Genomic DNA, 27,706 nt, shown 5'->3' with positions numbered 1-27,706 from the left:
ATTGGAAGTGTAGCTGTCCCCTCTGTACATAATGAAGGAAGGACAGCAATGCTGCAGAGTGCATAGTACCATCACGATGCATATGATCTAGTCTTCTGATGTGAAGTCAATGCCTTTGAGGCATATATACTTAGGCTATTCATATACAGTCTTAAATAGCTAGACTGAATGTAAATAGTATTACCAATTCAACTTTTAATCTCCATTCTTAGCTCGGCATGGAATAAGCATGCAAATGTTTGTACAGCTAAGCATGTCACAATACTGATGCATTCCAGAAAGATACTTACAGATGATCCAGTCAAACCTCTTTCGCCTCTGGGACCTTTAGCACCTGGACCACCCTAAATTGAACATTTGGAAAGAAAATGTATTTCATACTTCAGAGAAAGCAAGGGTACATCACACTGGTGAGTTAATAATCCTCTATCAAATTATGTGAAATTTCAGAGATTTGAAGTATGCAGACGACAATGCTAAAGAGTATTAGAATAAAAGATGCATCAGAAACTCAGGTAAACCACATAAGTTTCAGCCTTGCCAATTCAGCCCATTAAAAATTATTGTCATTTTTGTCTTTGCAGATATAAACTTCTTTAATTTATATTCAGTCTTTTGAGACAGAGTAATTCTCAAAGTCCTCTCTAATAGACTGCCAGGCAACTTAAACAGGCTTCAGATTCCTCATATAGCATTTGGTGGTAGCTACAGAGTAGAAGAACTTCTAGGCTGAACATAACTCATTTATATTTAAAGCAAATTGGTAGGAGTGTATCCATTGTAGAGATAACGATCTCTCCACATTAAAAGTGAATTGAAATGAAATGAATAAAAATAAGACAAGACAAGACAAAATAAAATAAAATAAATAAAATAAAATAAATAAAATAAAATAAAATAAAGTCAATTTCTTTCCCTGATAAATAATCTTTCCTTGGAATGAAATCCTGACGTTGCATTTAGGAAAAGTATTTGCATATTCCTCTAAAACATCTTGTACACAGAACACAAAACAGCTGAGACTGAGCCAGATTCTTTCAGCATATCAAGCAATGACGAGCTATTCATAGTGACTAAACTGTGAATAGGGGAGAAAAGATTATTATATAGACAAGTACAAGTGACAGGAGCTGCCCAATTGTGTTTTAAACTAAGACAAAAGGAGAACAGATTAATACAATGTTATGAACCCGTTGATTGCCAACTATCTCTCTGACTGACATTTATTTCACAAAACCACAAATCAGCTTCATGGAGGTTTCCACTTACTCAAGGAACATCAGAACATGACTGTCAGAATTCCCCCGTGACATGCTGAAGAAAATTAGCTTGATGTCTGCACAAACCAAAATTACCTTTTTCCAATTTGATCAACATGAAACTAGTTCCATAAAGTTTAAAATCAAAAAATCTCTACTGCAAATAGTTCCTTACAGCTGGTCCTGGGGGTCCTGGAGGTCCCACGCTGTCTTGAGTACAGGTACAAGCATTTGGAAGAGCTGGGCATTTTGCTTCATCTCTCTGAAAATTCAGTCACAACTATTAGTGTCCTTTTAAAGAAAAGTAGTTGTTGGCAGCACACTTTTTTTTTTTTCTACAACAAGAAGATTCTCTATTATCCTGTTTTCAAGTACAGTAGAACTCACAGTGAAACAGTGCTTTCCAAATATTTCTGCAGGACTTTTCATGTTTTTAGGAAATTACTCTCTCTGCAAACAATATAACGCACAAGCGACAGAGGCACAGGAAAAAACAAATTAATGCAGCATATCTGTTGTTCTAATATTCATATCCATTAGACAATCCGCTTGCACTGACGAAGAATAAATAAGTTACTTTTTGACTGCCAATCTAACCATAGATTAAATAAAATATAATGTAGCTATTCATTTCATGATAACTTGGATCTTAAATATTACTGAAATACAACAGATAACTGATAGTTTTCCACCATTCATAAGGTACTCAGTCTAGCATATTGCAACCTTTCTCCCTCAGACACAAAACTCTGAAATGTAGCATTGTTCACTGGCTCCTCTGACAACTGTGATTTAAATGTGTTGTCAGTACGAGGCATAATATCAAGGTAAAATTGATATTGTTACATTTGCTATTAGTAATGATTTTCTGAACAGCCTCTGGTTCATTTATACTTACCATAGAAGGAAGATCACAACATCTGTCTCTGCTAGTCCAAACTGGACTGCATACAATGTCAAAATTCTGGATTTCTAACTGTAAAAGAAAGGAGAACTCTTGAAAGATACAAGACATGTTATTTATAAAATCTACTGGCATTAGCAATAAAATTATGCCTAAAACAATTTTTTTTAATGTAGTTAACACCATTCACATTTTCACTTCTTTTTTTTTTCTTTGACAATGACAGAAAAAATATTTAAAAACACTAAAAAAATATATAAAAAAAAATAGGCCTACTTAAGGCTGCAAGCAACATCAAGCTCTGATGCCTCCTCCTGTTCTGGGGCATAAGGTAAACAAATAAAGTGACTAAAGAAAAATTTTACAACACTTAATGAGTGATACTGATGAACTCCTACATCGGTTGAGTGCCTGTGCAGTTCAGCATAACATCTGGCTGAAGAACTTTTGGACCAGCTCTAAGGACTGCAGTACTTGGGTCATACATTAATTTACATTCATGTATGGAACTTTCCACTGACATCAGTGGGGAACAAGTTCTGCAGAAAGGCTTAAGCAGGGACATTAGATATGATAAAAGCAGTTTCCTCTCTTTTTTTTCACCCCAAGAGCTATGATTATGTAATTTGATATATACAACCACACATTTAGTGGTGAGCACCAAGAATCTTCTTCAGATGTTAGGGTTTGCACACAGGGACTGGACTGCAAACTTAAATCTAATACAAAGCCTAGGTAATAGCACTAAATATGCACTAAGTATAGTGAATCCATCAAGATAATTGACATGCTCTTCACATCAGCAGCTACTTTTTCCTTATAGGTTTATAGATCATAAAGCCAGAGAGGATTACTCTGTCACAAGACAGACCACAGGAATTAAAACCAGTTCATTACAGAATGCCTTTCAGGAGAAAAAAAAAAAAAAATCTTCATGTAAAGATTTCCAGCAATGGAGAATCCACAGCAATAGTTGCAATGACTAACTGCTCTCTCTTTCTTTAAAAGAAAAACATTTCTCCTCTTATTTTGTATTTACTTGACTACAGCTTTCAGCTATTAGATTTCTGTTCTAGCAGTTCTGCTAGAATAAAAAGCTATCAAGACCACACTTCCCAGTTAAGTACATTGGGTTTTGCAATACAGACTCTTGAGAGCTCTGGGTGCAGTTAAGGGTTAAGGATTTGCATTAATGAATGGATTAATATTTATTGCTTACTGTCGCTGATCTCCGGTCACCTTTCATAAGTTTTCCAAGTATTTCATAGCCATCAGTTGTGATGTTCCCAGCCTCCTTAATTGGTTTTTCCAGTATTTCACTGCAGTCAATGTAAATCTTAACACTTGATGAAGTTACAACAATATGGACCTGAAAAAAAGTTTAGTGTGAGAAAAAGCATAGTTAATACTTAAACAGTATTTCCCTGTTTAGGTAATACTGTTTCCAATTTTCTTCCTAGTAATCTTGATTTACTTTCAAGTGAGGGAAAAAATCTAACTTAAGGAAGCTTACACCATTAGTAACTTCTTTACAATATGTTGAAGGTCATTTAGATGAATACACAGGTACAGCTAATAGGTACTACTTAATAAAATTGTTGAACTGCAATGATCTATTAAAAAAAAAAAAAAAGCTTGCTTAAAAACTGCCTTAAGATGTCATAAAAGTCAAAATTAAAAAGAACTTGAAAGAGAAAGTGAATATAAGCTCTTTTTTGTCCTCTTCTGATGACTGGGACCACACAAGAGGTTTATAAGTCTGTGACTGCCCACTGGCTAATAAACTCTGTCTGTAGTTCAGAGAGTAGATCATTTCAGATCCAAAGATCCAGGGTTCAATTTCCCTGTCTGATGACTCAACCACAGGCATTAGTTACATTGAGACTGAGAAAGAGAGCAGAAAAAGACAAAATAATGGAAGGTGCACGGGAGTATTTCCATGAGAGAAATCTGGATACAAAAATCTATGCCAAAATAAGTTGAAATGGCAAAGAAGAGATTCTTTATTGGAAATAAGGAGGGAGAAAAGAAAGAATGGCTATAACAAAGGGAGGAAAGTAAGTTTACAAGAACAGAATGAATCGTTTTCAGAAAACAGAGTAAACCTTAAACAGAAGAACAAGAGAAATTGAAGCCAAGGTTAGCATTCTCAAAATTTACAGTAAATATGGTGATTTATCCTGCAGTGACTGCACAGGATTAAATACCAGACCATATATGACTAAAACAAAAGGACAATCTATTGCTTATTCAAAGCAGGCAAAGGAATTAATGAGACCACTACCATTACGTTAATCAAAGTTATGCAAGTGAATTTCCTACATATCTATGAAAACACAGGACCTTCAGAAATCTCCAGTAAAGAAACAAAGGTCTGACATTTCAGTGAATCTAATATGCAGTTGATGGAAGAACATTTAAGGCAACAGAAACGTTTTCGGTGGTTTTATGTACCTTACATACTGCATATATTTTATATACAATATTGTAACATCTATGTAATTATTTAAACATCAACATCTTAGGACAAGCAGTAAAAGAAAAAAAATCCTTGAAGTATGTATTTATGTTTTAAAGCTTCTGTTATCACCATATATAACCTTTCAGAAACATATTGCTATTTGATGACTACTTGAAAAAATTGGCTTAAATTGGAAACAGAGATTCCCTTAAATGTCTTGAGTCAACAAGGGCTTGAACAATCTCCTGAGAATTTGTTCTTTTTTCCATACTAAATATTTTCCCATGTGTAGTTGTCTCCAAGGCATCAGCATAGCTTATCTAAAACTCTCTAAACATTATGTACTTATGCTCTATATAGTTGGAATTAAGACTTTTGAAACTACCTTATTTTTTTGTCATTTGAAATTCAGTTGGTGTCACAGTTTAATCCTCAGCACTGTGCATACGAGTGCTTTTTTAATTAACATTCCCAATGTTTTTCACTGACCAGTTAAAAAACAGTGGAAAGACAACTGTGTGTGTCCAAAGTATATTTTGGTACTAAAAACCAAACTTTCCACAAAATGAAATAAGCACCATGCCTAAACTTTAAATTCATTATCACTTATACATCATTTACTCAGTCATTTGATCATATAATTAAATTTTACAGATTAATGACTGCATCCAACTGTTTAACCTCACCACAAATGCAATTTACTAATTCTGAAAGGTACTTAATGTGCAAGTCGTTATACTGGAACATTAACTATTTGTTACAAATTAAATAATGCAAATTACTTCTGCATAGTGAATACATTTTACTGCATTTTCATTTGCACACAAAACTTGGGTGAACCTACAACATATTGCTGAATTGGACCAACAGTTTGAAAATGATCAGACAGTAATCACTATCTGAACATTATCTATCCGTCCAAAGAAGCAGCGACTTAAGCAGTCAAAACTAAGTAGAGCTCCCCCAAGTTATTGACTCAGACAGTTTGCTGCTGATTTAATGCCAGTTTTGAATTCCAGCCTGAATTTCATGTCCCAGACACAAATCTAATAAAAATCTAGCATTGACAGTAAATAAAACATCTCTGTATTCAGTCCCATTCGATTTTATTTTCAACAAAATATTAGAAACACTCTCCTTGATTTCTAACACACTAACATAAAGTTCATCACTTCTGACCACTTACAGTGCCAGAAGGCACTGAGGTTTTAAGAAAGAAAACACACTTTAATCTATTCCTCTGCAGAGCCTAAGATCAAGTTTGATGGTGTTCTGATCTACTGCTAAATGAACCACATCAATAAGTTAAGCAAAGTACTATCCCATATGTACACCAGAAGAAAGACATAAACCCATTATCAAATTTCCTGTGGCTAACTACTGCAAAACTCCAATCAAAAAAGAAGTCTAGCATGGTAAGAATAAGCAAGTAGAAGAAGTCTGTCTCTCCAAAACATCCAGTTATAAGTTTAATGACTGCCTCATGCAGTAACGATTTTTCCTATGGGACTTGCCAGATTCAACAGCTTTCACCATAACTATGCTACACAGAGCATTCAAGTATGCCAAAGTAAATTTCCCTGCACAGTTAGGTGTAGTTAACTGTGCTTCACTGAATGAGCCAGTAAGTCATCTAATGAAAACCACAAAAATGTTTGACATTTTGGAAAACATCTTCTCGTACTTTTAAGACTTGTCATTTCTTTGAAACTAGATGGTAGGAGAAATTGCAAAAGTACCTTCTGAAATGTGTTAATCTTACTTTCCTTCCCTCATCCAGCTGAAACTACTGCTATCCTTTGTTAGGAGCTAATCAACATGGTTGATACATAAGGCTTTCCCAGCACATGAGCTGGGGAGTCCCATGATACTATCATTAACAACATGACTCATATAGCAATCTCAGTAATCATCCTGGAGAAAGTCCAGAGAAGTCTTCTCAGTTACATCGTGAAATCCTGAATACAGCTATTTAAATCAAGGCTACTCCAGTTACTTCAAATACTATCAAAATATGAACTTTTTATTCATTTCTGGAAAAAGAAGGAGGGGGATCAGCACCCCACATTAAGTAACAGATATACAGTTCATTTCTGCTTAAGAAACAGTCTTATAAGACAGAATTCATAGTTTCAGAGCTTTAACAAGATTTGCAAACAGCTGCTACTCCCGAACATTGTTCAGCACCTTAGGATTATTTTCTGCTCATATGTGTGAGGGTATATAGCAATTAAAATAATGCAAAATTCTGGATTTTTATTTTCTCTGTAATTGGTTTTCACCAACAAGTGTAGTAAACAGTTACAGATGATTGCCAGTATTGCTGAGGTTGCAGGTTGTTCCCTATTTGCTCTGATTTATAAGCAGAACTTCAGTGTAAGTGCTATCAGAGAATCCTCCTCAGCTCTATCACACTTAGAGAAACTGCAAGAAAAAAATATGACTCTGAATGTCAATGAAATTAGCAGCTGGCACTTAAAACTGACTGCTGGTAGTACAGCATGTAGAGACCTTCATAGCCCTTACCTAAAGAAGTGAACTCTCAACTCTCACACTGATATTTAGAATGAGAAATGCTAAATACTATTCTAGGTTTCAACAGTACTTCTTGGTGGTAAGATGGCTCAACTTTTAAACGAAAACAGTATCTGTCCTAGCCTATACTGACAGTTTTTCTCACTACTCATTGGAAAAGAGCCAAATGCCAAGGACAGCACAAAGGTTGCCTAATGAAAGTGTGATCCAAGCCTACTCATAAATTGCAGTAACAAAGCTAATGAAACAAACATTTCTTTATATATAGAAAAATAATTGGCCATTAAGTAAATTATAAATACATGAAAAATTGGACATGATACACAAACAGTTTGGGTAATTACCCACTGTCAAATTCTGAAAAAAACAATAGCTTTTATAGCACTGTCTGACTTTTTTAGTCATCTGTGTTTCAAACAGATCAAGTCCCAACACATGAGAATGCTGGCACCAGCTAGCTCTTCCTGCACTCAGCTGTAGCAAAGCTTGGTTCACAACGTAGCCTCCAGTATCAGCAAGTCAACAGAGGCAACCCCTTATCAGTATCCTCAAAGGAATGCTGGTAGTGACTAGTCACGCCGGAGAGGGTATCATAAAGAAAACAAATGTTATACTGCAGCCATATTTAGTCATCAGAGGAAAGCTAAGCTAAACAGAGATAGATAACATCAGAATGTACATTTCAGTCACTGAAAATGTTGCAATCGCAGCTCACTTTCTTGCCTTAAACATATATGTTTAACAGCAGGAAAACGTTTTTAAACGTGTGGTTTTAGATGTACGTATAGCCTTTTCAATGCCTAGAGGTAAGCAAGTCTGTCAGGATCAAGTTTTCATAATTTGGTACACAAAACTTTAAAAGCAAGCACAAAATTTTCACAATTGTAGGCAAATGCAGATTTCACTAGCCTTTTTGGCAATTCAGAAACATGAGTTCCATTCTAAATTGCAAATACATTATATTATTTATTATGTGCTCTCTCTCTTTATTGTTGCTCCCTCGGTTAAAGTACTTATAGAATAATTTGGAATATTTTAGGTCTAGTGAACCTAAAGCCAAAAATATACCAATACACATGCATACATAGAAAATATATAAGTATACATGTTTTACGTTTGTTAAACATACAAATCTCATTCAATATTCTATTCACATCCCTAAGCTGTCTCCTTGCCTTCTTCTATAAGCCAGTAACTACTAACTTTCCATGGCTATATCTTCTTCTTCCCTCAATGGTTCCAAATCATTACACTCTCCTTCCCCAAAAAACTTCTCATCAAAGCTTTCTTTTCCTTATTTCTAGTTTATCTTTTACTCCTTTTCTTTCATGTGCCAGGCAGACTATGATGGTTTTTTCAGATATATCTCTCCACTTACACAATCTTGGCAAATTCATCTTTTACACTGGTTCGAAGTAGGCTTTTAATTCAATAAATGAATAACTACAACTTTAGAGATCTTGCATCATGCAATCTATAAACCCTTGTGTCACCTACAGCATTATAGAAAAACTGGATATAACTGACAGCTTCTGCTTGCTTGTCTTCTATTTCAAAGATCTGCACCTCAGAAAGCAACATTCATAACTTCAATCCTTTACCTTATGGAAGCTTCCATAAAAGATTTTCTTGACTTCATCATTATCAAAAGTTACAGTTTGAACCTCTCCCCTTGTATCCTTGTTAAAGAATGACAACACTTTGCTGGCAGCTGCAAGAAATTAAAATAATACATTTCATTTTAGACGTACAGCTGAAATCACCATCCTAAGATATACTCACAGATAAAATGTAGTGCATCTCTCCATTGGGTAAACATAGACTATAGATGTTTTCACTGACCCATAACTATGTAGATGCACATTCTTTTGGTTTGAGAGGTAATAACAAAGTTAAAATATATCTTAGTTGAATTACTCTTAGTTGAAAAATTAATTGATGTGCAAAGTAAAAAAAAAAAAATACATATAACTGAAAATATATAATCCTTTTACTATGTAAAAGATTAATCTTTTTACTATGTAAATATAATCCTTTTACTATGTAAAAGATTATATATGGTTTTGGAAAGATTTTGGAAGAATACATTCAAAGTAATGTAATGTATAAATTCTCTGTTCAGTAAGCATAATCATCCTTACGATCAAGCACAACTCCAACTTGTGGTTTGTAATCTCTGTCTGTAATCTGCCAAATTGCAAAAGGCTCGTTGGGGGATTCCGGCAGAAGACGGAATAACATAATGATAGTGTACGACTGTGGCAATCCCTCTGGGTGAATCTCCCTGTTAAGACAATATGAGGACATTTTTTCACATGGAAACACAAGGAAAATAAGGTCTTCATCATTTGTCCTTTTTTCAAAGAAAGAAGAGTAATGGGAAAATAACAGTGTTTAACAGAACTAAGTATTTTAACTATTCTCTCCACAGAAAAGAACTATGTGATAAAAATTACTTTGTGCTTTGTTAAAATGAACTCACAGCCTGTCTTCAGTTGGTCCAGGCATAATTATGGGGGCAGCCAGAATGCGACCAAGAACTCTTGGACATTTATTCTTGTGGTAAGATTCTGCGTAAACTACACATATTTTGAATTCCTTGAAGATAAGTTTATAAAAAAGGACTGTAGTATTAATATTCTTTCACTTGGCTCATTTTAGACAAGCAATAGAAAATACTGCTTTAACTATCACTGGCCTTCAGGAACAGATGTTATGAGGGAGATATTTAATGTATTCCCTGCAGTGGGTGATGTATTTGGGGTCTGCCTCATTCGCCAGTGGCTGCTGAGGTTTGGATTTCTGATATTCAGACTGTAAGACATTAAAAAGACAGAAAGCTGGAGATAAATAAAAATATGCATCAAATGGCCTCTGGAATTTTCTGAAGGAAAGGTAGGGAATGCAGGAAGTTAGCTGTAAGAAGGGCGGTAGCTTATGCTTCTCCTTAGCCAATATACTGGAATTAGAGAGGGATTTGACCTCATGAGCATTAACAGAGAAACCTGGAAATAAATAGAAAAGCTCTTCTGTTTTTTTGGCAAAGATTATGTACCCACACCATTAGGGACACTTTCCATTTATAGTCATATAAGTCAATAACACATAACACAGTGCAAGAAAGAAAATAATAAAGTAGATATAGCAACAGTACTTATAACTGTTAGCAAATTATCTCAGATACAAAACAACTATGCCACCACAATCAGGATGCTTTTATTGCCTTGCTGACTCAGTCTAAAGTGAGTTTTATATTCTGGTATCTTATTAAAACTAAGTGCCCAGAATACTCTGGCAAGTCTACTCCTACAACAGACATACAATAGACTGAATCACAATATTCTAAAAAACCTGAAATAAGCAAAAAGTCTGCCTTTTTATTATCTTCTTATCATCCTATTTATCCTGCTAAATGCAAGATTTATCTTAATGTAACAGAATTGCAAAACAAGATCCTACTGACTAGGATTATCTGTACTTCCCTAGATTGTAAAAATCCAGGTCATCAGGGATCTGTCACTCACATAACTATAAGGGCATATCAGTGAATTCAAAACGTCTTTAAATTCTCCACTTCTGATGTTGTGAAGGCCAGCAAAGAGAAATTATTTCTTCATACACCTCAGTGCCTGTACATGCAACCTGACAGGAAGCCAGATTTCAAAGGCTTTTACAAAAACAACTTTCCTTAAATTAAATAGGAGTAGTGGTCTATCTTTAGGCATCTGCTCTGTCTCAGGAGGACTTTTCTAAAACTTACTCTAAGCATTAGATTCCTTCTAGTAAAACTAATTGCTGTCTTTTTTTATGTTTGTGACAGTAGGAAAGAATAATCATGTATTACCTCTCCATAAAAAAGATCCAAGACCACAGGCTGTTTAAAGCTCCACTCCATTAGTCAAATACAACAATTTAGCTACTGGAGAAAATAACCTAAGTCAATGGCATCAACGTGCTGCATACCGCAGTATAAATGATACCCCTGTAAACAGTAGTGCATATACTTCCACATCAAAACCATTTCCCTCTGTCAGTATAGAGGTCTTTGTAGTAAGGAGGCTGTTGTTCATCTGCCTAAGGCCAGATTGTATATTATAAGCAAGGTGAATGGTTAAGAAGCATAGTCTCAAATAAAAGAACAATAAGCAGCTGGATTAATAGTGAACAGATCACAAAGGAAGAAACAGATTAGCATTTAATGAGAACAATGGTAGATGCTCTTTGGAGTATATTTCCTGGAGTTCAGTAAAAAGAATATCAAATGAATGTATCTTCCATAAGATACTAATGCCATCAGCTATAAACTCCATTAACTCTTCCCCACCTGTTTGCTCTAAATGTGAGTCTTCCAGGTTTACTTACCGTATTGGCTGGCTGACAAAAGCATTTTTGTGGAGTCTATATGCTACATAGCTTGGGAAAGAGCCTGATTCCAGTGATACACCTTGTACAGAAGCAAAATGCTTCTCTGTTAGATTATATGATTCCAACATCTTGAAACCTTTGAATCAGGAAAGGAAAACAATAAAAAAAATAAATGTAGAGTTGTAAAGGACACAACTGAACCTATGCAAAATATTATAGATAGTTTCTTACCAGGTGAAGTGTATCCTTCCAAGTAAATAAGTGGACACGCTAAAAGAGAAGAAACAACATTTAAGTTCAAAAATGTGAAATCTACCAGGATATGAAGATGTACATACTTAGTAAGTTTTGTTACTAAGAAATCTGTGCTAATATTAATTATCAGCCAACTTTTGCTACATTTGTCATGCTGGGTTCTGTTCTGCATTAGATGGATCGCTAAAAACTTTACTCTCTACTTTTAGTTGGATATTTCTATCATGACAAATTGTATGTGATAACAAATAAGCCCCCAAAATATTTTGATTCTAATTCATAAGAGGAAAGGGGTATAATGACTCGATCTTTCCATAAATATTTAAGGCATGAGTCAGGCAGCATATTTGCTGTCAAATTCACAAGGAAAAACTGCAGATTTATATGGCTCCTCAGGAGCCAGTGGATGAAATAGTTAGGGAGTACACAGTTGCACATGACAGGCCTGAGAATTTTTCATTTTTGCCATAGAAAGATTGTTCTTGAGTAAACAACTGAAATCTAATTTAGATCATTTTGAAACAGCATCACACACTTCACCTGCAGCCCTGTAGCAGTCTGGACCAGGGGTAAAGAGACCTGTTATGTCCCCCCATTCACATTAGGCATCATTCTACTTCCTTTTAAAGAGCAAGAGTTTTCACTGACTGTTGCTCTCATTTTGTTATACCTGTACTTTTGGAATGTGAGACAAGATTATATCAATCATAATAGCTACTTCAAAATTAACAACAAAAAAACTTGATCAAACCATGTGCAGTTATTATGAAGTCTAATTTTTATTCATTTTTTTGAAGTGCTGTAAATGGTATGACAACTTTAGCAGTATATAGGCAAATGTATCAGTTTGGGAAAAAGAAAAATGGTGTTTTCTACTCACTTGAGGTAGCAGTCTCACACACAAAGGTGACAAGGTTATCTTGAATTTTTTCGAATGCATCAAAATCATCAACAATAAACACATGACGCTCACTGGGCTTGCTGGCAATCTTGGCCAGCTCATTGTAATCCACATCAGCCACACCAACCACAAAGATGCTGAAGCCTATAAAAATAACATTTGTTACCTGAAATGTAGTAAAATGTACACAACCATTTTTCAAGTCAATATTTCACAAACCATCTCTATCATTGATTTGTCAAGCTCTATCTAGTCTTGTATCTGGTCTTCATTATGGGCACACATTCTGGATAGTCTTTCACCTATCAAAGCTCAAGAGGGATTAAACTATTTTTTGCATCTTTCTTTCAAAATTTTCTCCTTCTTCCACCGCTTACTGCTGTTTGGCATTATTTAAGCTACACAGCCTTGGCTACATAGTCTCTTTCATAAAAAATGTATGATCCTCTCAACTCTACCACATCTGTGGTAAACCTGTTCTGTGTCCAATATCTCTGCACAGTATCAGTTATCTAAATTAGTTATCCAATACTCTATCTCTTGCCACCTCAGGATTGGATCATCTCACCAATTTTTACTTTCCAAGTTATAAACAAGTCTAAGCTAGTTAACTAAGCTTACTCTATAATCAACGCACAAACAGGGACAGATTCAGAATACAATTCAGTTCACCTCCCTAAAACATGAATTTCAGGACAGGAGAAATTGTGTTCTGTAGATGCCTATCTGTTGCTCTCTTCAATAACTATAAAAGGACTCCACACGATCACCTTAGCCTAGATATTTAATTGTTAGATGGCTTAAATAAAATGAGAAGAACCCTGTCCCTAGAATTTAATCTTATCACTAGGTGTAAAAGCATAATCTCCCCATAATCTGTAACAAAAGCCAGGGTGATTTTCCTCTTCAAGTCCTTAAAGTAGTATCTCCTTGCCTTCCATATCAAGGTTTTGATTTCTATTATCTTAGAGCATTTACAGAATTCATCTTCTGACTCATTTCTTCCTTTCCTTTTCCCACCTAATCCTCCATATGATAATTTGACCTCTTTTGCTATACCAGAAAGCAGGGGGAAAAATGCCACTACACAATTCAGCACTAAATAGAAAAACCTCTCCCCAAAAATTTCATTGACGAGGACCTGCACAGATAATGGAAATGTTGGCAGGAGGTTCAAGGCAGAATTCACATTTGTTGTACGTGATAAACCCAACTTTATTTACATTTTGAATTTTTCAAAAGGAAATGGGAGATAATTATTCTCTCTAGTCAATACTATTGAAATTTTGGTTGAAATATTCTGTCCAGCTTTGAGTACAACATTTAAGATGCAAAGAAGTGAGTAGCTAGGGAAAATGATAAGAGGTTTGGAAAACATCATCGACAGGAGGTTGAAGGAAATTGGTTTGTTTAGTCTAGAAAAGAGAAGACAGAAAGAGGAAATGACAACAAGCTTCAAATATGAAGGCCTGTCACAGTGGACAGTTATCAATTGCTTTCCTGGTTAACTAGGTAAATGAAAAGAAGACAACAGCTTCATTAGCCTGAAGAAACACTTAGGTGAGATGTGAGGAAAAGCTTTTCAACTATTAGGGTAGATAAGCACTGAAGCAGATTATCCAGACAGGCTATAGAGATTTTTATGAATGGGTTAGCCAAACATCTTTAGAAGTCATCTAGACAGAGCTGATTCTTTCAGATCACAGAGGCAGTCAAGATGACCACTTGTGGTTTACAAGCCAGTAATATACTGCCAAAAATAGGCTTCCAGTATAAGGAAGTACATCTCCTTACTAAGGAAACTGCTCTCCAGGTGGTTCATGCAATGAAATGCAAGACTGCTGGGGAAATCTCAGGAAAGGCTACTGAGAGCAGGGAAAGGAATAAATGCTTAGTACACACATAAGTCACACTCAGCAATCTAAAGAGGGAGTGCAATGTTTCTCAGCTCAAAAGACAATGGAGAAGTCAGTTCAGACCCAGCTCCAGCAAGAGCACCTCCTTTCAGTGGAGCTCCTGTAGTCTATGCCAAATAAAACATGAAAAAAGTCAAAAAGTCAGGCCCAGCACATCAAAGGCACCGGAATGGAGCGCACTTCACAACGATGCCAGGGGTCCACACAGCAAGGAGAAGTAACCAAAAGTCAGTTCTGTGAAACAATATGCATAAGGTATTCCTTGAAAGCCCTGGGAAGCCATATGCTTCCACAGAGGGAAGTATAGAGAAAGAAAAAGTAAGTCTGGCCCAAAAAGTCTAAATTCTTTAAATACTTTTAAGTGAATCCAACCACTCACAATACATTTCTGAGTCCATAAATGATGAGTAAAGAATTCACAAACAATTGAAGCACTGCTTATAAATTGTATTGCTTAACACACTAAGGAAATGAAATAGCTAGGTACTGTGAATTGCTTACCAGAGTGCTGTATGACTGTTGCTGCTTTCCTCACTTCATCCTGTGATCGACCATCTGTGACAACAACAAGTACCTTGGGAACACCTCGCCTCATGCCACTCTCCCAAGTCAAAACCTTTTCTTTGATAAATGTTAGTGCTTTGCCTGCAAAGTGCATAATGAATGAGTCAGTCATATTATCTGCAGGAGAAGAAATTCCTTACTTTACATCGACAGAGTGACGGCCACACAACCAAAACAGAAAAGCATAAAAACTTAATCCTTCAACCATGAAATATTATGATAATGAGGCAGTTTCCAAAACCAATTTATCTTTAAGAAATATAATCACTGTTCAGAATTACCTGTCCGTGTGTTTCCTCCTCTGTACTGAATATTTTGAAGAGCTCCCAGGGCTTGGGCCTTGTCATCAAATGTATTCAGTTTAAACTCAGATTTTGCTTCGTCACTGTACTGCACAAATGAAACCTGAAAGGGAATATATCACAATGTTCAGTCACATATCTCCACGTTCAAACTCACTCAATTGAAATGTGCATTATGGTAAACATTAATTGAAAAATATTTTTCGTATATGTATGATTATGTACGCTCATACATATTTACATACATGGATATCATCATAGCAATGTACACACAACACTTTCAATTTCCTTTGTGTACAAAATGGGATATGATCTTAAATAAGTATGATTAAATGTTTACTATGGTGCAGTTAATATAGTACGTACTCTCTGCTTCCAAGCAGGTATAAACTTTCTACAAAATCCCATCCATTTTTTTTGGAGATACCAAAAAGTACCTAGTGACAGAATGTCAACAAATTTGGACATATAAAAGTTGGTGTACTCTCTTACCTTAAGTACATATAGTATATATATCACTGAATATAATCACTGAATATAATTACTGAATGTTATTAATGTAATTAATGAAGGCACAGCCATACACACATTGAACTATCAAATACAAAAGAAAACTGACAGCAATCTGTAAGAAAGGAAAAATCAAATTTAACTTTAGTAATCCAGCATCAGCTTCAGTTTCCTTCTAAAATTTACCCAATGGAAAAAACAAACCTACCTGTATTCCAGCAGGATTAATCAAGTCGAAGGCTCCTACTGTATTAAAAACAAATTTTACTACTTTATTGAAGTTGTCATCACCAATACTCCAGGAAGCATCAGTCAGAAATACTATGTCTGCTTTGGCACCTCTGCATACTGAAAGACCAAGAAAAAGAATAATTGAAACATACCATTCATAGCACAGTGAAATAAAGAGCATTATTTCAAAAATTTAATATTCAAAAATGACAAATATTCAGCAAACTTCTACTACCACACAGTCAACCTGGCATGAGGCTGATGCTCAGCATGAAAACATTAAAAATTCTCAAAGGAAGGTACAAGAAGTGAAGAAGAGTTCAAGAATCAAATGCAAGTGTCTTAAATGACATTTTTTCTGAGCAGCTACCATAAAAATCAAATTGTCTGTTGAGGGGTGGGCTCACAGATTTGCTACAGAGCTACAGAATATCTTGATATTTTTTTCCCCAAAGGTATGCATCTTGCTGTTTTAAACCAGGAAATTTCAGATTGCAGTAAAGCTCATCAGCAAATGTATGCAATTAGGAAATTGGTCTCAATCTTCAGACACTGGAATACCATGCTAGTTTTAAATATATTTAAACTTATAAAAAATAGAATAAAACCCTGAGGCAGTAAAGCAACCATGTAAAAATACTGAATAAATCTACAAGTAAACATACCATCCCGAGCTGGAGGGATTGTGGGAGGTGGAGGAGGTGTAGGCGGTGGAGTTGGTGCCTCTGTAGGTTTGAAAACTGAAATAAAACAAACATATTCTGGCTCAATATAAATTATTTAATATAAGGAAAACTCTAGATTATGTACTACACTACCACAGAAATATTCAAATCTTTTGTCACTAACCCAAGCAATGCATAATTACCAAGAAAAATTTTCTAGTGCTACAAAGTTAATGAGATTATAGTTGATGTTAAAAAGCTGCATCATTTCATTTATGACAGAGGAAAAGCTTTGCATGAGCTGAATAACATTGCACTCTGATGACCCACTTTTTCATCCAAGTGCTAGGAAATACTTGCTTTGAAGAAGAGCATAAGAATTTCTCTTTCTCTCAAACTCCAATTAACATTACACTGGCAGAAAGAGGAAAGGTAACTTAAAAGAGGTATTGAAAGCCATTTAGAAACAAGACAAGTTCTACCACTGAAACAAGTTCTATACTCAAAACTTACAGTTCACAGTGTCTATTACCTACCTGTATGCTCCCTCAGAGAGACTGGAGGTCCCTCAAGGTTAGGGGTCTGAACAAAGATGGTAGCATTGTATTCTGTGTCTGGTGAGAGTCCAGTAAAACAATGGCTTGTTTCTGATCCACGGACTGTAATTTCCTGTCCTCTGGATCCTGTAAAAACAAAGCCCAATTGAAAGAAAATTAGAATCCGGTATTTCCCTTTAATATGTGTGTAAATAAATTTAGAAATTAGATACTTGAGAGGAGGATGGAATAGACTGGACAGCAATCTTATTCTTATCCTGAAAAAGCCTTTCTAGACCAAGATTATTCAGTGATTATGATGCCTGGCACATACAGGAGAGTAACTACATTCCAGTGTGCATGTAAAAAAGCCTGGTAACTAGCAAATTCCCACTACTGAAAGTTAATTTTATAATAAGCAGTACTTCCTCTTTGCAAATTTTTCACCACCACAGATGGTTCAGATCTTTAAAGCTCAATCGAATGCAGCATGACTTCTGGTGGAGGCTTTCCACCATACCAAATAAGTGGTTCTGTCACTGAAACAAGACAGTTATGTTTCCATAAAATGCAAAAAATCAAATGCATTTACCATCGGCTGGGTTCAGCTTTAGTCTGTAAGAAGTTGCTGACCGGTGAGCTGACCATCGGATACAGAAAGAATCCCAACCCACTTTGTAAGTTGTTAGGTCAGTGACATTTAAATATACTGTGAACAGAGAAAGAGAAAAATTGCTCTCTGGAAAGCAGTACGTAATAGATGTTGAAAGAACTACATCACAATTAAATTTACATTAGCAGAACCTGATTTTTTAAAAGAGTTATAGAAGAAAAGAGCAGTTCTAGTCAAGTCTCTTCATTTTTTCTTATGCCCCATAGATCCCAGCCTAGCTATTTACAAAAGCCCAAAGTCTGATACCTTTCTCATGTTGGGTAACAGCTTATTTTATCCATTTTCACATGAAGTAAGTGGAGCTCTTTACAAAATAAGAAACTTCTAAAAATTGGAAACTGACTCATATATATGGCAGTATGAAAAGCATGTACTGAGTAAACAAAATTCAGGATGATTGAGTCATCTTAACTGAAGAAATTTTAAGAAGCTTCTTAATGGAGGCCATCAGCAAAATCATCTCCTTCCGAAAAGGTGAAGTTTCAATGCCTGGACATTCCCATGAGAAAAAGACAGAGTAGCAAAAAGCCTAGACCTGCTTAGCATGGTTAAATTCTATAGCATTATAGATTGACCCCAACTAAAATTAAAATTGCTAAATAAAATTGATAAATACAATTTTAGGAAGCAGACTAGAAAATTTTATACCATCAAGTCATTACTTTAAACTATATTTCCATTATTGTTCTGAAGGTTAATGTTTCTAAAAACTACATCATGGATGGGTGACAAGTATTCTCTATGAGAGGATACTCAGACCATCTAACACCCAGCCTTAAAAATACTGTCTTAATCAACATTATCTCAGATCAGCATGTGTACCTAACATGACTACAACAAAATTCTATTGACTTACATGTAGTGCCTTGATCTGTCAACGGTATGCTCATTCCAGAGTCATATTGGGCATAAACATTCACATCATAAGTGGTACTGGGAGACAGATTATGCAAGGTGTATGAAGTCACTTCTCCCACAAAAACCTCCATGGGATCATTTGAACCTTTAATTGAAAGGAATTATCAAGAAAATACAGAGAGAGAAAGATTCATGATTGAGCTACAGAATTAACTGCCTTCTTTAATGTGTCATTAAGTGTTAATCTTATTTTATAAAACAAAACACTAATTTCTTAAATCACCTAATTTTAACATATTAGACTGTTGCAAACAGAACATAAGCATGGTTTACAAGCTATTGTGCAATACACATGTTTAATTTGTAGAAAGATATGTATATTGTTTCATTGTCATATAAAACAAAGGTTAAAAAGGATCTCAGTACCTAAATATCTGTCCAATACTCATTTCATATACCCCAGTTCATATCCTCAGGAGGACAAAAAGTATGAAAGACAGGAAAACCAAGCTTTTATCTAGTTACTGGTTAGATTGTGTATTAAATGTCAATAAAATTCAGTCTCTGTATGAAACACTGTATTTGGTAGTTCTTCTTGTAAAATAATGATAATAAGACAAGCTTTCATCAAATGAGTTAAAAAAGGAAAGAAATAAATCCTTTAGCACAAATATTTCATGATACATATGACTTTTATTCTGATCTTGCATTAGCTACTCACTATTTTGAAAGTGCTGTACTCAGAATTAACAAGCTTTCTTACCCATGGGTTTATATACAATTTTATAGCCAAGAACGGGGGATGGTGAAGGATCCCAGGAAACTCTGAATCGTGTATACCATTCATCAGTTATATACATATTTTGAGGTGGAAGCAGGCCAACTGAAAAGAAAGAAAAACACAATAATTAATTAGACTAGTGGATGTTTTTTCAACTCTAGAAACTTATATTGTGACTCTGTAGGGAAATAACCATGCAACAGACATCATTAACATAATGAGACCTTAACAACGTTGGACTGCTCAAGGAATATATATCCTAGACTTTAAAAACTATATGAATATTAAAATAAATTACCAGTTCTTCCATTTCCAGTCAGCTGTCCACCATCACCATCTTCATACACAGCCACAACAGTTATTTTATATGGTGTATCTGATTGCAGTGGTTGGAGTATTACATTATTCCTTATCCCAGGAACTGTGGTCTAGAACATATAAAAGAAACAGAGGTGAACAAACTCCCAGTACTGTAACCGATCAACAAAAACAATAAGTAGAACTAAAAATTTGTTTTGACACAGTTTTTTATGTCCACTGTAGATCGTCATTCAGGATATTTTAAGGGTTATAGCCTAGGAACAATTCTTAGTACTCATTATTTTAAAATATAAAGCACTGTTATAAAGCCTACATAAAAAGATAAATCAAATTGACTCTTCAGTCCCTACCCTCAAAAGGGACATAGTTTAGTGATGGGACTCAGCAGGTTAGGTTGATGTTGGACTTATATCTTGAAGATCTTTTCCAACCTAAATGATTCTGTGATTCTACAGTCAGACTGAGATGCTGCATTTTCTCCCCCAGATTTCAGTATTTCAGTACTGCTCCCTTATAGAAAGGAAAAAGTCACGAGGATGTGTTTGGAGACAGAAAAAGAGAATATAAAGCTCCTAAAACAAGGAGGGAAAACAAAGCCATTCGCACTACTTGTCAGTTTCCTTTCTATCTCTTCATTATCCTCATCTCAGGCTATCACTGCTTCAGCACAAACACGTTGTTCTGAGAAAGAAGCTCTGAATATTTTGATATGAAAAAGCTTGCCTAGTCATGCAACCCTTAATCTTCTCAACTTCTTGGTGCAGATGTGCACTATTGCTTCCTTCTAATCAACAGGTAGGCATAATCCAAAAAGTGACTCTGCTTCATAAAAGGGCTATAAAGCATTGAAACTACAGAAATTAACTTGAGATATCTCAAAAGTATGTCCCAGTCAACATTTTCCATTATTACTTGATAAAAGAATTCAGTTGTTTCAGACTTGCTATTTTTATGAAATTTCCAATGTTTTCTGCAGAGAAGATATGTGTGTTCAAAATTAGTTGTGTCCTAAATAACAGGTCCAGTAGGAATTTTTCAACCTGTGAATTTTCAGCATGCCCTGTACAATAATATATAAGCAGTTACAGCATTCAGATAGTGCTCTACATGTTACATTTTGGCTAGTGGCAGTCAGCAGAAATTCCACCATTGCCCTCTATAGGATCTGAATTTGGCTTTGCTCTAAACACTCAGATAATTTTATAAACATCAGATTAACTTGTGCTATCATTAAGCTACAGGAAATTAAACACAAACACAACTCATACTGAACCTTACAAATACAAGTTAGATGCTGAATGAAATTTACCATTGCTTTCTGATTAAGCTCTGGCAACTCTCTTCAATCTATGAAAAGCAGACATGTTTATTCTGTATGTTAGCACACTGACTGCATAATGAATGGAGTATGAAGTAATGGATGGCTATTCATTGTAGCACAATTTTTTAACTAAATGTCAGGAAACAGGCTCTGCTCAGAATCTTCTGATTAATGATTTGACTCACATCTTTAACATTATTTTACACAGAATTTGGTTCATTAAACTGTACATGTTCTGCAATTTTGTGGGAAAAAAATGTTTTCTACAAAACATGGCTTCTCAGAATTAACAATGACCAAAGAACCCACAAAACACCCAAAGTGCATTACAAAGTAAAACGGGTATCTTCATTTTTCTGTAGCCTAAGCAATCAACCAAAAACATCTTGGTGCGTATTAAAGAATTACAGAACTTACATATTCATCAATAGGATCTCCCACAGTGGGTGAATAAATGATTCTGTACTGCTGGACTGGCCCATCAGCATGGTCCCATTGTACAGAAAGGCTGTTTGTGGTCTCATCAAACACTCTCACATTTCTTGGACCACTGCGAGGCACTAAAGAAAAAAAATACAGAATGCTGCATAAGTACACCTACAGCTTAACACATCTACAAGTTTTAGATGTATATGGGGATTTAATAGAGAAAGCATAGAAACAGCAAAAGAGTGCTGGCCTATGAATGCCATAGGATGTTCCTTTACACTTCATTTCTGCAAGCTAAGTTGTAAGACAGGTTTTAGTGTTTAGGCCTCTTCAGCAAAACAAATTAACTTTTAGAAGGTTGCTGTATAATTATTAAGCACGACACAGAACAGGAAGTACTTTTTTTTCTGTTCACAACAAATTCTAGCCATCTTTATGTGCTATTTGTTTTCAGAAAGAGAAATTGATATTTGTCTTTCAACACATTTTAAAGAACATTTTTATGCTCTTTTTTAAACATATAAATTCAAATTAGACTTATTTCACTAGTGAAAACGAGTTTGGTGATTATGCATGTACTCCAGCTGCCACGCAATATAGCAACAGCTCCCTTCAATGGAGGCCTACAACTGCTTCAGCCATAATTCAGACATTTTGACCTTTGAGTTGCACTGAATGGCTTACACTATTTTTGATTGTAACCAATTTTATAGATTCCTCACACACCAGTCTTGACATAGATTTCACAAAACAAGTACTGCCTCTTACATGTTCTTCCCTGCGCTTGACTTGGATTTCCTTCTCCATCCGCATACAGAGCTATAACGTTTATCGAGTAAGCAGTGTCAGGAGTCAAGCGCTCCAGCATCACATCACGAGTGTTGCCTGGTACCACAATCTAAAACAGAAAGAAAATACACCTACATAAAAAAATCTTCAATTTATACCATATCTTTTTAGAATAACAATTTGAATGACGTATAGAAGAATTGGGAACATGACCATGATGTGTATTTTTCAAGAAAAATAACACAAGTTTAAAATAACCAAATAACATTGATAACAATTCAACAGCAGGTGCTACTAAAAAAAAAAGATAAATACATAAGGAGCATTAATTCTGCAAATGGAGAGCTTGTTCTGTTACGTTTTTGTTTTACCTTATACTTTACATTAAATTTGTTCAGAAAAAAGAAAAAAAAGGAAAGAAGGAAAAAAAAAAAAAAGAAAATTCAGGAACCAAAAACAAAAAATGCAAATTCTATCATGGTTTCCTGACATGTAAAGGTCATTTTCTAATTGACAGGTTCCTGCTCATGCGTAAAGTACTATGCAGTTACACTTTACAGATACAAATGACTCGTTAAAAATTCTTATTCTTCCTTACACAAAAACATATTTATGTACAATATGGGTGCACATTTTATGTGAGTATATTCACAGGCCTATATCTAAAACTGCACCCATTTCTACACCAATCCAAGAACTCTTACTTCACATCTGGAGGGCAAATTTTTACCCCTATGCAGACTTCACTGCTCACCCAGTCCTATTTAAGCACTAATGATTTGGGGTAAAGAGATGATTCAGTAGTAATATCATATAAAGTTGGCATCTGGTTTCATATTTAAACATTTCCTAATAAATATTGTTTCCTTCTGACTTTATAAAATAAAGATTTTAACTCATCTTTACCTGCAGTAAAATAAAGGATACTCATTAATCAGCTTTAAGTGTGACAGTCTTATCTCTTTCTTTTTTTTTTTTCATTTCACCAAATTAAGCTTTTGTTTACAATATACTTAATTTCTATAGGCACAGTATTTTCAGGAGGGACAATCCTAGGCGGACAGTTGGCCTATGTTTATTGTTATTGTTCTACACTCATTGAAGGAAGCAATATCCTCCACACACTTTTAAGGAATAGTATAAAAACTAAATTACTTACAGATTCTGATGGCCTTGGGCCAGATAGTGAAGAGTAATTAATTCTGTATTGCTGTACTGGACCTGGAGCAGGTTCCCAACGGACATTCATGCTGTTTGGTGTGGGATTGTAAACTTGAATGTTTCTTGGTGTTCCTCTCTCCACTAGGTCAAGGATAATTAAAATTAAGTTTACAAAGCTGCTTACATAAGTTCTAGTTCTACTTGAATTTTCAACAGTGCTCAAAATAAGCTGAGAAATACAGCAGACGAAGATAAACACATGATTTGTGTTACCCTAACATTATTTATTTACCCTTCTATGAAGCTAAGAATCTTAGTTATTAATCTTTAAAAGCATCCCTGCCAGGCAGCAGGGCAGCTACTGGCACTAGAGTTGAAATTTTACTGTTGTGTGTAAGTAAACAATAAGTTAGCTTCACAACATAAGAGTTTAACTTGCCTGAGATAAATGAACTGAAAGTCTCCAATGAAAAAGAATAAGTTACAGAGCTACAACCATAAACATGCAGGTAAACAAAGTTTTAGCTTGGGAAAAAAATCTGTAATTGATACAAATTAATTAGAAGTCTTCAATTTCTAATGATTTGAGACACTAAACAAAAATCCCAATATTTAATTTAAAAGGACTGTTTTACTTACAAGTTCTTCCGGTGTCAGACGTACGTCCACCATCCCCTTCTGGAAAAACTGGAACCACAGTTACAGTGTAAGGTGTGTTGGGTTCAAGAGTTCTCAGGACGACATAGTTTGTATTGCCGGGTACTGTGGTCTACAAATTTAAAAAGAAATACAGAGGCATAACATTTACATGAAAATGCAAAAAGTTCAGCTTTTTGTATCTCCATTACTGCTGATATTTATTTTAGATTATTCTATGCATGATTACTAGCCCACAAGGGAACATATACTGCAATTAACATAGGCAGGCCTATTAACATCAACCTAGATCTGATTTAACCCAAGAGATTTTCAAATTATATATATATTTTTATTGCTGAATATAGCAGTAACCTCACAATCCAGAATAGTAGATTGCAATTTCCCCTCCTTTAAAAATCACCACCTCCACCATATCTCATTTGTAGACTGGGTGTGATAAAATCTTTATGACAGAAGAAAGTTGTTGACATTTGAGGTAATAGAGTTCACATTACCTTCTAGAATTGGCCTTCAGGAAGATTCTGTCTTGGACAATGGTCATTAAGTCCTATGCTCTCCTGTACAACCGCTTATAGCTGACTTTCACTTTTGATCCTGTTCTACTATTATCAGTAAAAAGAATCTACAGTGATCTTTTTAATGAGTATTATTTAGCAGTTCAAGAGTCATTAAGTCACTTTCAAAATCAGCATTACATAACACTACAACATGATAATGACAAGAAGTAATGAGCACCTCATGTTGTAAGTAAAATTCCATGGCATTTAGGAATACTTTTTTTCAGTAGCTCTGTGCATGCTGTTGAAATAAGAGTAATTCATGTCTTCCTTATTTCACTGGCACATCAACTTGTGGAGATGTGGAAAATGAAACACAAGTGGGAAAGAATAATATTTTCCCAACCTGCAACAAGTGTGATCAAATCCTATTTTCAAGATTGTTTTAGCTCATTAGTAATTAAGTAATTTTAGAAGATTAGAATCCACCCATGTGGATTTTTCTGCTTTCAAAAATATCATCCCAAATGACTGACTACTGCCACATGACTTCTTAGTAGTAAAAATGGGTAGAAATAAGGTCTGACTTTACAGCCTTTTGTATACCCTGAAATCAGCTTTATGCTCACACATACTGCCCTAAGAATAAACAAACAAATAATGTGTGTGGTATTAAATCTCCATGTTAAGGTCAAATACATAAAATCAAATATCAGTATTACAAATGAGAATAACTGACTTTCATGGGGGTATTCTGCATTTGCTTCAGGGTAGATACAAAAAGAAAATGCCAGTGTGTTGACAAACAAGACACACTTCAGTCCACAGGATTCCTCTCACTACCACCATGGGCTGCAATTTATTTAAGACAGTTAGTGAGATCCACAGAAGGGTTTACCATTTCTTCTGCACCTCCAGCTGTAGGCCCATAAAACACTTTGTACTGGCGAGGATTTCCTTCTGCATGATCCCATCGAACATTCAGAGTACTGGTGGTTGGGTCATAAACTAGCACATTCTTCACAGTAGTGAGAGGTTCTGAAACAGATCAATGAGCTGTCAGAAATGTGGGGCCACATTCTCTCACCCTGTGCTATCAGATCACGCTCATGCAATGTATTATTAGGAAGTTTTTTTAAAAGCAGGTTGAATAGTTCATGTTAAATGTTACTTGTATTCATCAGCCAGAACACAACAGACCCACCCAACAGCATAAAGAATGCTAAATACAGTAAAAAAAGTTTCTTTCTGGACATTATTTCAGAATTATAGCATGAGTTCATTAGGATTGTTTTCCTCACTTGTCTCCAAGCACATTGCTATGTTTGACCTTCCAAAGCAGGTTCAAAAATAAAGTACAAATTAATTAATAAATCTATTAATAAATAGATAATTTAAATATGCAATTAATTAAGTAATTGAAAAAATAGGGAATTGGTTTTTATGCCTGAAGTGCCTCTGGTAGCAAATCACTCAGTGCTTTCCACAGAAGGACCAAAACAGTATTATTAACATAAAATAGTACAGTCTCCAATTGCATTCTGTAAAGGCCAGCCTCCAAATGGAAGGTGCTCACAAGAAAATAGTAAACTTACACCTAACAGCACACATGTGAGAGTCATATGCCTTCAGATGCTTGAAGGTTTTTGTTAAATTGTGACATAAGGAGACAATTAAACAGATTAAAGTGAGGAAGAAGTTCAATGGTAGCATTAGGGTTTCTCTCAGCTTTCAGAAGTCTAAAATTAGTGGCCTAGGATTTCTCTTTAGGCAGTAGACTGATAGGCCATCTTAATTAGCTTAGATACTTGAAATCCACCGAAGGACAAATAACAAATAGACATGATGCATTTCACCACAGAAATATTTTCTCATCTAATCTGAAAAGCAATACATCAAATTTGTTTCACACCTAACAAGAAGATCACAAAAAGTTACTTACTGGTTCTGCCTCGTCCTGTCATTCGCCCCCCTTCACCATCTGCATACATTGAGGACACAGTGATAGCGTATGGTGTGTCAGGCTGCAGCTTCTGTATCACTACACTGTTCTGCCGCCCACCTACCATAGTCTGCAGTAAAACAAAAGGAAAAGATTAAAGTGCTTTTCATGCTGCTGTTTTTATGCTTACTGCAATAATGAACAACGTAATCATTTGATGCTGAGTGGAAAACACTATGGTATATCATATGGTGCAATCCTCTTGGGATGGAAGCTGACAGTAGGCATTGAACAATAATCATATTTTCATACATATTCATATTTATCTTTAAAAGTTCAGACAGAGTCCAGCAACACAAAGCCAGTATTCTTTAAGACCTCCAAACTTGCATGTAACCACAATCACATATCAACTGTCTGTTCTGTGCCAGAACAGAGCTGTTTCTCCACATTGCCTTTGACTACATAATATTGAAATCAATGAGAGTCTTTTATTCATTTTGACAGACTGTGAAGTGTCCTTATTATGCTCCACTCTCAGGTAGAAGGCAAGCATGGAATACATAACAATACCCTGCAGATCTCTAATATAACATTTTACTGACATTGTCAATCCTTGATTTCATGCAGTTTATAACACGATGCTTCTGTTTTTAATACATCCTTTTTAAGAGTCTAAAATCATTATACATCTTTCATTTCAATTTTTCCTTAATGTAGAATCACAGAATGGTTTGGGTTGGAAGGGACCTTAAAGATCATCTCATTCCACCCCCTTACCATGGGCAGGGACACCTTCCACCAGGCCAAGTTTCTCAAAGCCCCAGCCAAACTGGCCTTAAACACTTCCAGGGATGGGACACCCACAGC

General features: G+C 35.3%; 1 protein-coding gene across 9 annotated transcripts in view; it reads right to left on the bottom strand.

The window, feature by feature from the left end:
- COL12A1 (collagen type XII alpha 1 chain) overlaps positions 1-27,706 on the bottom strand; it is a 97,555-nt gene that overhangs the window by 17,200 nt on the left and 52,649 nt on the right. For all 9 annotated transcript variants that reach the window (XM_048050420.2, XM_066994644.1, XM_013172137.3 and 6 more), the window contains 24 exons: positions 26,837-26,966; positions 25,793-25,932; positions 24,377-24,506; positions 23,736-23,878; positions 22,556-22,685; positions 21,776-21,918; positions 20,015-20,144; positions 19,699-19,818; positions 18,934-19,080; positions 17,997-18,113; positions 17,405-17,551; positions 16,869-16,943; positions 16,181-16,320; positions 15,442-15,565; positions 15,098-15,241; positions 12,660-12,824; positions 11,756-11,794; positions 11,522-11,660; positions 9,301-9,443; positions 8,761-8,870; positions 3,383-3,532; positions 2,158-2,235; positions 1,435-1,521; positions 291-344 (listed from right to left, as the gene is read on the bottom strand). In XM_048050420.2, coding sequence (XP_047906377.1) covers positions 291-344; positions 1,435-1,521; positions 2,158-2,235; positions 3,383-3,532; positions 8,761-8,870; positions 9,301-9,443; positions 11,522-11,660; positions 11,756-11,794; positions 12,660-12,824; positions 15,098-15,241; positions 15,442-15,565; positions 16,181-16,320; positions 16,869-16,943; positions 17,405-17,551; positions 17,997-18,113; positions 18,934-19,080; positions 19,699-19,818; positions 20,015-20,144; positions 21,776-21,918; positions 22,556-22,685; positions 23,736-23,878; positions 24,377-24,506; positions 25,793-25,932; positions 26,837-26,966 — 2,925 coding nt within the window. The remainder of the gene's footprint in view (positions 1-290; positions 345-1,434; positions 1,522-2,157; positions 2,236-3,382; positions 3,533-8,760; positions 8,871-9,300; positions 9,444-11,521; positions 11,661-11,755; positions 11,795-12,659; positions 12,825-15,097; positions 15,242-15,441; positions 15,566-16,180; positions 16,321-16,868; positions 16,944-17,404; positions 17,552-17,996; positions 18,114-18,933; positions 19,081-19,698; positions 19,819-20,014; positions 20,145-21,775; positions 21,919-22,555; positions 22,686-23,735; positions 23,879-24,376; positions 24,507-25,792; positions 25,933-26,836; positions 26,967-27,706) is intronic.

The sequence above is a fragment of the Anser cygnoides genome, chromosome 3 (genome assembly GCF_040182565.1).
Source record: "Anser cygnoides isolate HZ-2024a breed goose chromosome 3, Taihu_goose_T2T_genome, whole genome shotgun sequence".
NCBI lineage: Eukaryota > Metazoa > Chordata > Aves > Anseriformes > Anatidae > Anser > Anser cygnoides.
Note: the sequence above shows the minus strand (reverse complement) of the source record. Positions and strands in the feature narration are given on the sequence as shown.